The sequence below is a fragment of the Sphaeramia orbicularis genome, chromosome 4, assembly GCF_902148855.1.
Source record: "Sphaeramia orbicularis chromosome 4, fSphaOr1.1, whole genome shotgun sequence".
NCBI lineage: Eukaryota > Metazoa > Chordata > Actinopteri > Kurtiformes > Apogonidae > Sphaeramia > Sphaeramia orbicularis.
Window position 1 is genome coordinate 25,179,319 of NC_043960.1, and position 12,717 is coordinate 25,192,035.

The following is a 12,717-nucleotide window of genomic DNA, read 5'->3' on the forward strand; positions in this document are numbered from 1 at the left end:
ATATTCCAAAAAATAGTAGCGCATAATTTTTGTGTCCTTTTTACCATGTTACATGTGGATTTTTGTAGCAATAAAAATAATATAAAAATGTGTTTTATCTGAAAAATAGTTTTTCTTTTATCTCAGTCAATATTTACCTCCGCCAAGGAGGTTATGTTTTTGCCAGGGTTTGTTTGTTTGTCTGTCTGTTTGTTTGTTTGTCTGTCCGTTAGTGTGCAACATAACTCAAAAAGTTATGGACAGATTTGGATGAAATTTTCAGGGTTTGTTGGAAATGGGATAAGGAAGAAATGATTCAATTTTGGTGGTGATTGGGGGTGGGGGGGCCCACGAGGGGGGGCCACTGATCGTTAGTGTGCAACATAACTCAAAAAGTTATGGACAGATTTGGATGAAATTTTCAGGGTTTGTTGGAAATGGGATAAGGAAGAAATGATTCAATTTTGGTGGTGATTGGGGGTGGGGGGCCCATGAGGGGGGGCCACTGATCGTTAGTGTGCAACATAACTCAAAAAGTTATGGACAGATTTGGATGAAATTTTCAGGGTTTGTTGGAAATGGGATAAGGAAGAAATGATTCAATTTTGGTGGTGATCGGGGGTGGGGGGGCCCACGGGGGGGGGCCACTGATCAGCCTTGGCGGAGGTCTGCGCTCTCCGAGTGCTTCTAGTTATTTTTAAAATAGACTTAAAGTGCTTCCAAACTTGCTTAAAAACATTAGTCTACATCATCCGTGTCCTGTTTTTAGGGACCAGTTTTATAGACGCACCCACATTTGTTAAAAGGGAAGTGTGTGTCTATATGAGAATATGAGGGGCATATCAAGTTTTTCAAGGATAATATATTAAGTAATGGTGGCTCCAGTGTTGTTAAAAGTGTGATAAACATTTCCTCACCATGTTCAGCAAATGAATAATATTCTTAGAAAAATGATCCCTGAATAAAGCCATATGAGAAAGACTGTGTTTTTTTGGCCCTCAGGTGGGCCCCATAACACCCCAGGACCCTGAGCTGTTGCCTATTTATAAGCTTCACCTCTATGTGTACCCAATCCCAGCTCTGTAAATGGAAAAAAATGTCATGGACTGATTCACACAGCTCTACTCCAGCCAGTCGACAAGATGGTGGTGGTGGTGGTGGAGGGTTGAATTTGGGTGAATCACTGAAAGACCGGGGGTGATTTTATATGTTGAGTTAAAATATTAATAATAATGTCTTACTGGGAAAAATGTCACAAACCTAGAGACATCATGCTCTGAAATGTATTAACACTTGTAAATCCCCCTAATTTAGTACCTTCTGAGGACCCTGAAGCCAAAAATGTACATGCACAACAAAAACTGCTATGAAATCATTTCTGTACATATCTTATTTTCCTGCTTAAATCTCTTAAACCACCTCGGCTCTGCTCTTAACTAAGAAATGCCGCACCCTTTGCTGCTAAATAGCAAAGGGTGCGGACTAACGTGAAGAAAATGTGTATTTCTGTTGTGGGTGTCAGGATGTGGAATTATTTGGCAGTGGAAGAGAAGAGCTGTACAAATATTTTTCAGTTTAAGAGGTTGTATAGGGAAAGAATAGAGAATCTTTATAAAAGCATGTAATGACATAATTCAACTTATGGATGTTGGATTTATTTTATTTGCATTGACTATTAGATAAACTGTTTGCTGTAATAACTATAATGGCAACGTATCTGATGTAAGCAGATGTTTGAAGAAAGGGGCAGGTATTATACGTTTTCTTCATCCTGCTCTTTTCCAATCATTTAGATTGGAATGAATGAATAAAATGAAATGAATGAAATGTTTAATAAATTTCAGAGTTATAAAGTGGAGTTTCAGTGTGTACATTTCTGGCTCAAGGGTTCCCAAACGGTGAAAAAACCGGGTCTAATAGTGGATAAAAGTACCAAATAGACCTGTAAGAGTAACTGATATTAGGTGGAAAAATATGCCAAGAAAGAAACATTCTTGCAGAAATTCAAGTCATGAACTGTAACAGCAGAAAAATCACAAAATCAAACAAGTGGTGCCAGGCTCAACAAACCCCGCCCCTCACACGTACTGTAGCTTATTTTGGCATCAATTAAGCTGATGTCGTCACGTCTATGCATGTGCTGATGTCAGCATATCAGTTGCCTCTATATATGTGCCAAGTCTGAAGTAAATTGAAACAAAATTGATGTTTTTAGAGACATTTGAAATGTGGCCCATTAGAAGTAAATAGGAGAAGACAAAATATTTTAAAAAATTCATAAAAAATTACAGCTTTGACCAACTTTTTCATAAAATTTAACCACATCTATTGTTGGTCACTGGCAATCTATAACCCAAATTTGGTATGAATTCAACCAATCGTTTTGCTGATACAGACATGTGAAATTTCGCCCATTATAAGTAAATGGGAAAAAAACAAAAAAACATAAAAAAGTTTGAACTTTGACCTATGTTTCCCAAAATATAATGACATCTATTTTGGGTCCCTGTCAATGTATAAACCCAATTTGGTATGAATTCAATCAATAGTTTTGCTGCTACAGACATGTTAAATTTCATTCATTATAAGTGAATGGGAAAAAAAAAAAGATTTTAAAAATTCATTAAAAATTGTAACTTTGACCTACTGTTCCCAAAATGTAATCAGATCTATTGTGGGTCACTGGCAATCTATAAACCAAATTTGGTATGAATTCAACCAATAGTTTTGCTGCTACAGACATGTGAAATTTTGCCCATTATAAATATATGGGACAAAAAAAAAAAAAAAAAATCATGAAAAATTTGAACTTTGACCCGTTTCCCAAAATATAATGACATCTATTCTGGGTCCCCGTCAATGTATAAACCAAATTTGGTATGAATTCAATCAATAGTTTTGCTGCTACAGATGTGAAATTTCGTTCATTATAAGTGAATGGGAAAAAAAAAGATTTTAAAAATTCATTAAAAATTTTAACTTTGACCTACTGTTCCCAAAATGTAACCAGATCTATTCTGGGTCACTGGCAATCTATAAACCAAATTTGGTATGAATTCAACCAATAGTTTTGCTGATACAGACATGTGAAATTTCGCCCATTATAAGTAAATGGGAAAAAAACAAAAAAAACATTAAAAATTTGAACTTTGACCCATTTCCCAAAATATAATGACATCTGTTCTGGGTCACTGGCAATCTATAAACCAAATTTAGTAGGAATTCAACCAATGTTTTACTGCTAGAGTGCTAACAATGAAAGAAAGAAACAAACAAACTGAACCAAAAACAACACCCCTTCCTGCCCTTCGGGGGGTGGGGTAAATATAAAAATGACAAACACCGCCTGAGGGGTCCCTATGGGCTCATTTAACTCCAGTATGACTATCATCAGTGTTAAATAAAGGTTCAGAACATCTAAGTGTACCTTGTTGGCGCGATAGTGCTCTTTGACCCGGGGTTTGAGTCCGATGTGCAGGTACAGCTGGTCCTTCTGGTTGTACCGGGTCCACGCCACCTCCTCAAAGCGGTTGGGTTTGGTGTGGATGAACTTGGTGTCCTGGGGGACTGGCTGGTTTGGGTCCCTGGGAGAAACAGGAAGACATGCACAAACGTTTGTATGGCAGAATCTTTAAAACGACACAACAGTTCCCATGACGATGCAGTCGTCTGTCCTGGCCAGGCGGTGATACCGGGGTTACCGAGTAGTCACTAGGGAACAGAAAGAGCTAAAGTACAACTAAATATGGAGTAGATCTTTTGGGACATGACTGTCTGCTTATTAAAATTTTAATCTTGACCTAAGTGTAGCATCTCCCTCGGGCTAATCAGTGTAATTATGAAAATACTAGGTAGTAGTGGTGAGATGCAGCCCCAAGGTTTCATCAAATTTTAATCAACTGTGTCTGAGATATCACACCTGATAAAATCAAAAAAAGGTCAAAAGGGGTGTTATTGCTCACAGATGATTGGTTTTCTAAAGATGCTGATTGAGTAAAAAGGTCTAAAGATACCTAATAAACTCCAAAGTTTCCCTAATTTAAGAGATGTGTTTTCCAAATGCTAAAAAATTATTATCCCTAAGCTTCTAAATTATGGATGTTTTATGGTAAGTGAGCCTATTTATATATATATATATCTTATACATAAAATGAGCCTCCAGTTACAAAATAGGTTTGGGAGAAGATGCAGCTCAACAGTGCTAATAATTTACATAAAACACATGTTTCGTAACTTACGATATAAGGATCTACAGCTACTTCTAGAGCACCGCAGGGTATGTTCTCCTGCAGGAGTTTAACCCTTTCATGCACAGTGGTCACTCCAGTGGACAGCTATTCTACAGCTGTTCTCTTGTATATTCATGGATTTTGTTGTTCTTTTCTTGTTTTTTTTTTTTTTTTTTTTTACACTTATCTTGATTAAAGTTTTAAGACACTACATATCTTTTCTGGCATGAATTGGTAACATTATGTAGATCTCTCCTGAGCATAAACCCCCAGAATCACATAGTTTTCACACAATTTATCAGTAAATACATGTTTCTGTGCGTCAAAAATTAAACGTGTGGTGTCCAGCTGGGTGGACATTTTTGAAACTTCATGAAAAATACGCTCATAAGAATTTTTTTTTTCATTATTATTATTATTATTTATTTTTTTTTAACTATTTTTATTTTATTTATTTTATTCTTTTTTATTTATTTTTCAGAAGAAATTTTTCAATCGCATTGTTTTTTTCATGCCTAAAGAGGAATAAAAACACTCAGGAAAAAAATTTGATTAAGGTTCTCATAATTCATGCAGCTGTTCTCTTCTGTATTCATGGATTTTGTTGTTTTAGTTCCATATCAGCCAACACAGTGGACATGTATGCATCATCCCATACACTGCAATTCATGCCATTAATGTAACATTGTTGTTCTTAATAAACCTGATCTAGAGTAACATGTTTAAGTGTAAGGCAAGGCAAGGCAACTTTATTTGTATAGCACACTTCAGCAACAAGGCAATTCAAGATGCACAAATTTTGATCTAACTGAGGCAATATTGGAAAGAATCAAAGCTATATGTGACCCAGAACCACATATGGAAGGGTATGTTCTAGAGCTGTGTAAAATATCTTTGTGAGATTAAAAAAAAAAAAAAAAGATTTATGCAACTGTCTCTGCTGTATTTTCTGTGGTCATGACTTCTTGTTAAATGGACATATCACTCAATTCATGTATGTATTGTTATTTTAAGTGAATAAAATATGTATATTAATATAATCTGTTGTCTCTAAAGGATCATCTCTCCACCACAATTCAACTGTCCACATTAATCTAATATAAGATTTTGATTTCCTGTGTAGATCAATGTTCTTATTTCATATATCAGCCAATATAGGATATAGGCCGATATATTGGATATCAGCTTTTTTTTTTTTTTTCCCCCAATATTGGTATCGGCATCGGCCCAAAAAATCCCATATCGGTCGGACTCTAGTATGCTCACACTGTACAAACTCAGATCTGTTTTATTTATGAATATTAACCTCATGAGACCTGGGAAAGTAAAAGTTTTGGCTATTTTTTTTTTTTTTAAACATAAAATATTCATCTTGTTTGGAACCAGCATGATGCAACATTTTTTTCAGATATGCATTTTAATTTTTTTTAATTTATTTATATGGAATGTCCTTTGCAGTTGTTTTTTTTTTTTTTTTTAATAAAGCTGTGAAATTCTTGTTCCCTACAGAGGAAAAACATGCATTGCTGGGTCTCAAGAGGATATGGAATCTGATCCTTTCATTTTTAACCTGGTCCACTTCCTTATGCAATCCTAAATCAGACACAGAGAAGATCTACTACAATATAACCTCAGTCTGAATAGTCATGCCAGTTCTTTGCTTTGTGTTATTACATATATAATGTGTTGCTATAAACCTTTAGTCCAGTGGTTTCCAACCTTTTTTGGCTCGTGACCCCATTTTAACATCAGGAATTCAAAACGGAGGCATTCTTTTGCTAAAATGAATTTTTTTTGATCATGTAATAGTTTGCGATACTATGACGCAAATTAAGGTTAATTTTAGATGACATTTAGTCTATATCAGGGGTGCGCAATTAAGTTTCCTATGGGGCCACATGAGAAACTTTGACAGTTGTTAAGGGCCGGATCAATACACTTGCAGCTATCCTTAATATCTCTCTCTCTCTCTCTCTCTCTCTCTCTATATATATATATATATATATATATATATATATTACTATAATACAAAAACAGCAAATGCAACAATACAATAGTAAAATGAAAATGTGGAGCACAGAATACAACTATTTAATGAATATTCGCAAAAAGACTTTTGAAAATGTGCAAAACCAGCTCCACATTAACTTCACATGAAGAACTATGAATGTATCCAGCTTTGTTTGTTTGCATATCACAGTTCCTTTTCATTTTCTTTGCCTCTGACTTCAGTAAAAAAATTTTCTCAAGTCCATGTCTTGTTAAAAACTCTGCATTCGGAATCAATCGTTCTTTTTTTTTTTTTTTTGCTGTTAGCTGACATCTTCATGAGCTGAAACTGACTAACAAGCCAATCAGTGCATAAGCCTTATGCAAGTACAGAAAGCATGTGTGAAAAAAAACAGTAAATTAGCAGATCCTTCAAAATAAAAGCAGTGGCATTGTATTAGTTATGTCTATTATGATGATATCTACAGGGGTTGGACAAAATAATGGAAACACCTTAAAAAATCAACAAAATATAATTTAATATGGTGTAGGTCCGCCTTTTGCGGCAATTACAGCCTCAATTCTCCGAGATATTGATTCATACAACTTGTGAATTGTTTCCAAAGGAATTTTAAGCCATTCTTCAGTTAGAATACCCTCCCACTCTTTTAGAGACGATGGCGGTGGAAATCGACGTCTTACTTGAATCTCTAAAACTGACCATAAATGCTCAATAATGTTGAGGTCTGGGGACTGTGCCGGCCATACGAGATGCTCAACTTCATTAGAATGTTCCTCATGCCATTCTTTAACAATTCTAGCTGTATGGATTGATGGGAAAATGTTATGTGTTTCCATTATTTTGTCCAACCCCTGTATTTGCATTGACTTTTAATTTGCCAATGACCTCATGTGGGCCAGTTAGGGTCAGCTGTCGGGCCGCATGTAGCCCCCAGACCTTACAATGCCCAGGTCTGGTCTATATAATGTATATTATTATGGACGGTGGCAGAAAACCCAGGTGTAGATTACTGCACAAAGTGAGAATTTTATTTTCCTTGGTCAGGATGTGTACAGTCAGTCCAGCTTAGATTTACAATTAATACTGAACAAACAATAACTCAAACTATGAATTACGAAAGAGCTGCAGCATCTGAAACCGACCACAATGAACATTTGACAGATAAACAGTACCACAGTGCTTCAGTTTCAACTGCAGAGTTTGTCACGTCTTTTATGGATTGGGATTGTCTGTCAACTCACCATATATTTTTTTATTATTAATCTTTTACTTTTATTTTTATCAATTACTAGAAATTTCAGGCGACCCCATTTGAATTCCAGCCGACCCCAAGGTTGAAAAACGCATTTAGACCTGTACTGTACGTCAAGTCTGACCGAAGCCCACCTGCTGTGAACCCGTCCCCTGGTAAACATTAAAATAAAGTCATCATAACATGAGGCTGAACTGCAGATCATGACCGACGTAAACCCCTGCTTTATATTCATCACATACTGGGGATCTCACAGAGTACATTCAGCATAAGGTCCTGAGCTAAATAAACCCACTTCCACTTAATCTGAGCAGAACAGAGCCGGTCTTGTGATCTGCAGGGCCCATTCAGAGCTGCTGAGCGCCCCATTGTCTGCGAGCGGCATATGGAGCCAGCCAGAACTCATCAGGAACACGCTTAACCATTCAAATTGGTAGCATAAATCTCCCAGGTGCCCAGCATTCCATGTCAATTTGAGGTTATATATGTACATCATTAGTGCCTTTCTCTTCCCCTAAGGGCTGCTGGGCAGTGCACTGAAAAAGCCAATGTCCTTCTATTACGCTCGCAAAAAACAATTACCACCATGACTATATGCTGAAAGGCAACTTGAGACAGTGAGGAAGAAAAAAAAAGAAGGATTTTAATTCAATCCCATCAAGAATGTCACTCTTCAGGCTAAAACCATTAATTAAGACTGTGTTCAAAGATATGTAGTGGGTATCTGCATAGAATACCAATTACACTGTACAGTCCATAAAACATGATAGAACCATTTACTAATGCCAATCGTCAAAAGAAGGCTTATTATTAAAGAAACACAATTAAAATGAAATAATCTTTGCATTGTCATAGTAATTGCATGTTGATCAAATGATTGCGGTACAATGGCACATATGAGCTGCTTTGGCTGAACTTCCATGTTGTAAAATTCTACATATTAACATGTAGAGCATGAGTCTCAAATTCTTTTTTTTTTTTTTTTTTTTTTTCAGGGGCCGCATTCAGCCCAATTTGATCTCCAGTAAAATAATAACAGAATAATCTATAAATAATGACAACTCCAAATTTTTGTCTTTGTTTTAGTGCAAAAAATCCTATGAAATTATGCAAATACTTACTTTTATAAACTATCCAAACAAAAGAGATGGGAATAACCTGAAAAAACTAAAACTTCTTAAGAAAAATAAAATAATAACATCTTCCTACTCCTTTTCGACCATGCAAAATTCAGGCTTGTATGTGCTTGGAGATAGATTCTGTCCATTTGAATGTTTTATTTTGTTTTTATTTTGTTTTGTTTTTTTCTTTTTGCATGTTCGGAAAAAAAAAAGAAAAAAAAAAAAAGTGGAATTTTAGCAATATTGTGCCTCAGCTTATTATTTCTACATGTGCACTATGGATCAGATCTACAAAGACACTAAACACTTAGTAACAGGCAGAAAACGGTTAAAATTAGACTTAATTTGTTTTAGACATTTCAGATTGTTCATATTTGTTCAGTTTATCCACATTTTATTGTTACAGGATAGTTTGTAAATATAAATATTGTCATAATTTAATGTTATTTTTTGCACTAGAACAGACAAAAATGTGAAGTTTTTTGGCATAATGTAACATTTTTTCCCATCAAACCGAAAACAAAGGTTATTATACAATATTATTATTTTACTTGACATCATATTGGTCTGTATGTGGAACCTGAACTAAAATGAGTTCGACAGCCTAGACTGTGGAATTCAAATTCATCCCACGGGCCGGATTGGAACCTTTGGTGGGCCGCATTTGGCCCCCGGGCCGCATGTTTGAGACCCCTGATGTAGAGGGTTATACAAGGCTTCTCAACAAGTAGTAAAGGTTAATGCGTCAAAATACACTGACTTTTAGCTCGTTATGTTCTGCTATTCTGTTTCTCTATTTTTAATTTACTCATATCTTAAAATCGTATCTTCATGGTGTATTATAGGTTATTGATTAGGTTTTGTAGGCTCCGTAAATGAGGGGTTGTATTAACCCGTTCAGATGCACACAACAGTGGAAGAAATCAGATTTTTCCCCCTTAATTTGTGTCATCTGTTTGCATAGAATCTGCATGGAATCTAGTATATTGTAAATGTAAATTAATTAAACTCAAACTGATAAGAATTGATAGAAATTATTATAAATATTCAATTATTTAACCCATTTTTGCTGTTATTTTGGCTGCCTCCGCCGCTACTGCTGCCACAACACTACTGGAAAATCAGACTATTAGTATTATTAGTATGTATTGTTATGTTGTTGGTATCATTATCATTACTATAATAATTATTACCCCCCCTTCATTCACTCTCCCCTCTTCCCCTTTTCCTTATTGCCCCAAACCAATCTATATTGTTTAGTTGCTCTTTACGTTTATTATCATTTTCATTGTAATATGTTATTGTTGTTTGTCATTATTTTGTTGTTGTTTGTTTATTTGCTTGATTTTTCTTTTGTTTATTTGTTGTTGTTTTTCTTCTGTCCACTATGTCTTGCTAACTGTATCACTGAAAAATAAATAAATAAATAAATAAATAAATAAACAAAGTAGAAGCACTCGGAGAGCGCAGACCTCCGCTAAGGCAGATCAGTGCCCCAGATTTGGATGAAAATTTCAGGAAATGTTGATACTGGCCCAAAGAAAAAATGATTACATTTTGGTGGTGATCGGGGGTGGGGGCACTGATCTGCCTTGATCGAGGTCTGTGTTGCGCTGTCTTTTCTAGAAAAGCACTCGTAGAGCACAGACCCCGATCGCCACCAAAAATTTCATCATTTGTTCCTTGTGCCAGTATCAACATGTCCTGAAATTTTCATCCAAATCTGTCCATAACTTTTTGAGTTATCTTGCACAAAGACAGACAAACCAACGCCGACAAAACCATCACCTCCTTGGCAGAGGTAAAAAAGAATCTACTATATTTTCACGTTTCTTTTTTTTTTTTTTTTTTTTTTTTTTTTCAAAATTTTTTTAGGAAACACAAAACCAGAGAGTATTTAATGATTTGGGCAAAAAAAAAATCTTTTTTTTCTCAAAAAATTACTTGGACATTTATTTAACCCATATAGACCCAGTGCTACTTTGTGTCAGTTCCTAAATGCATTTTTCTCTCTTTTTAACCTTTCGTAAGTGATTTATAACTATTTATTGTAATATTTTCCCTTTTATTTAGCTTTTTTTTCTGTGTAAATCATTCATTTTCCTATATTTAATTCATTGATCATGTACATGTTCATAAAAGCTCAGATTAAAGTTGAAGGTTATTATGTCAAAAACAGAGAAAACTCAAGAAAAAGTGACTTTTCAGCAAATATATCAATAGTGGAATGTAAAAACAAGTGTGTCCATCCACTGTCATTGATCAAACTCCATGAATTTTACTAGAGAATCAATGTTGTAGAAGTTGACGGTATTTCCTTGGTAACTATGGAGCCTCTGAACGTCCAAATGGGTCATATCTGGTGACCATGACAAGATGATAAACTGTATTTTACACCAATTATTTACATGTATTGATAGAATTAGTAGATCAACGGGTGATGTAATGTTTTTAACAGGCTTTCATCTTACTCCACGTGAATATCTGTTGAAATGCTACTGACATTAACTGCACATAAACTTGCAAATGAACCTTTATATGAACACCAATGTCTTCTTTGGTAACTTCACTATTGGAGCTTCTTGTATGGACCTTATACTGGGGGTTAAAACGCATTTAAAACAAAACTGCAATAAAATATATTAACATACAGAAAATGGGACAAGAAAGAAGGAAACTAACCAATTGAATAGATAAAAGTGTAGTATTATCTTTCCATATATGCACATATTATAACAAAATAACCTCTTAGCACCAGATGACAGTCTAATTAACAACTTGTGAGTAGCCAAATCTCGAAATGCGAAAAAGTTTAACTATAAGGAAGCTTGTTAACAAGTTGCACACTATGTCAGTGTTATGCTCACAGTTAGCTTCCATTTGTTTTGACTTTATGTGGGAAAGATAAAGTATAAGTAATTCGTGTTTGGATTTATTATAATTTGATGAAGCATATGCAAGTGCAATTAATTTATTTCTGAGTAAAAGATACAGTATATTTCATTTGGGATTTCTGCTAAAAGTGGAGTTAAAATAAGCTATAGTGAATGCTAAGGTATGTAGAAAGATAACTATGAGGCTTAGCATTACCCATAAAGCTTAGGAATTTTCACGGAACTAAGCTGATGTATGCCACGAGTTGTGAAAGTTGTATGTGTTTTTAAGTTGCCGCAGTAAAAAAAAAAATGCATCTTTTTAAACCCAGAGTCTTTCTTTGTTATTTTTGGACATAATTTGGAGAATTACAACACCATTTAGCTGACCGAACTAAAAACATTACTGCAAGTATCACAAATGGCCTTTTTATTGCTTTTTAGACCTTTGTCTTTTTATCGCTACAAACCTTAACATGTTTTACCAATATTTACGTGACGCTGATAATGTTACATATCTGGTAACTACCTGCATATACAAACACATATATTACACTGTGGATTTTGGGACAATATCAAAACAGTTTTTTTTTTTTTTTTTTGTTGTTTACTTCGAGCGTTCACGGAATACATACGCAGCCTTTACTAACTATGCACCAAAGTTATGGAATACAATTCCAAAAGACATTAGAGAAGCCAGTTCACTGAATATATTTAAAACCAAATTAAAAACATTTTTATTCTCATTAGCCTTTGAAAGGAGATAAAAATGGGGTCACAATTCGGGAACCAGGAATGTGCGGTTTTTCATTTTTATTTTATTTTATTGTATTTCTGTTTTTATTTTTTATTTTACTGTATTTCAAATTTCATCTTATTTCTTGCACTTCAAAAATTCTATGTATAATCAAATATTTTAATGTGCGTTGCTTTTATTTTTATTTTGTTGTATTTCTCTCACATTTCATCTTATTTCTTGCACTTCAAAAATTCTATGCATAATCAAATATTTTAATGTGCGCTGTTTTTATATTTATTTTTATTTTATTGTATTTCTAATCAAATCTAAATGTATTTTAATATTGTATTTTTTTCAATCAATGTGAAGCACTTTGGGCTACAATTTCTGTATGAAAGGTGCTATACAAATAAAGTTTATTATTATTATTATTATTACATGCAAATTCAAAATTAAAAAAAAAAAAAAAAATCATTCATTTATACTCGAAAAGGAGTGGGAAGAAGAAAAACA

General features: G+C 34.4%; 1 protein-coding gene across 1 annotated transcript in view; it reads right to left on the minus strand.

Moving 5' to 3' along the window:
- nlgn1 (neuroligin 1) overlaps positions 1-12,717 on the minus strand; it is a 935,889-nt gene that overhangs the window by 9,830 nt on the left and 913,342 nt on the right. Inside the window, exon 9 of the mRNA XM_030132665.1 lies at positions 3,407-3,563. Within this exon, the coding sequence (XP_029988525.1) occupies positions 3,407-3,563 (157 nt within the window). The remainder of the gene's footprint in view (positions 1-3,406; positions 3,564-12,717) is intronic.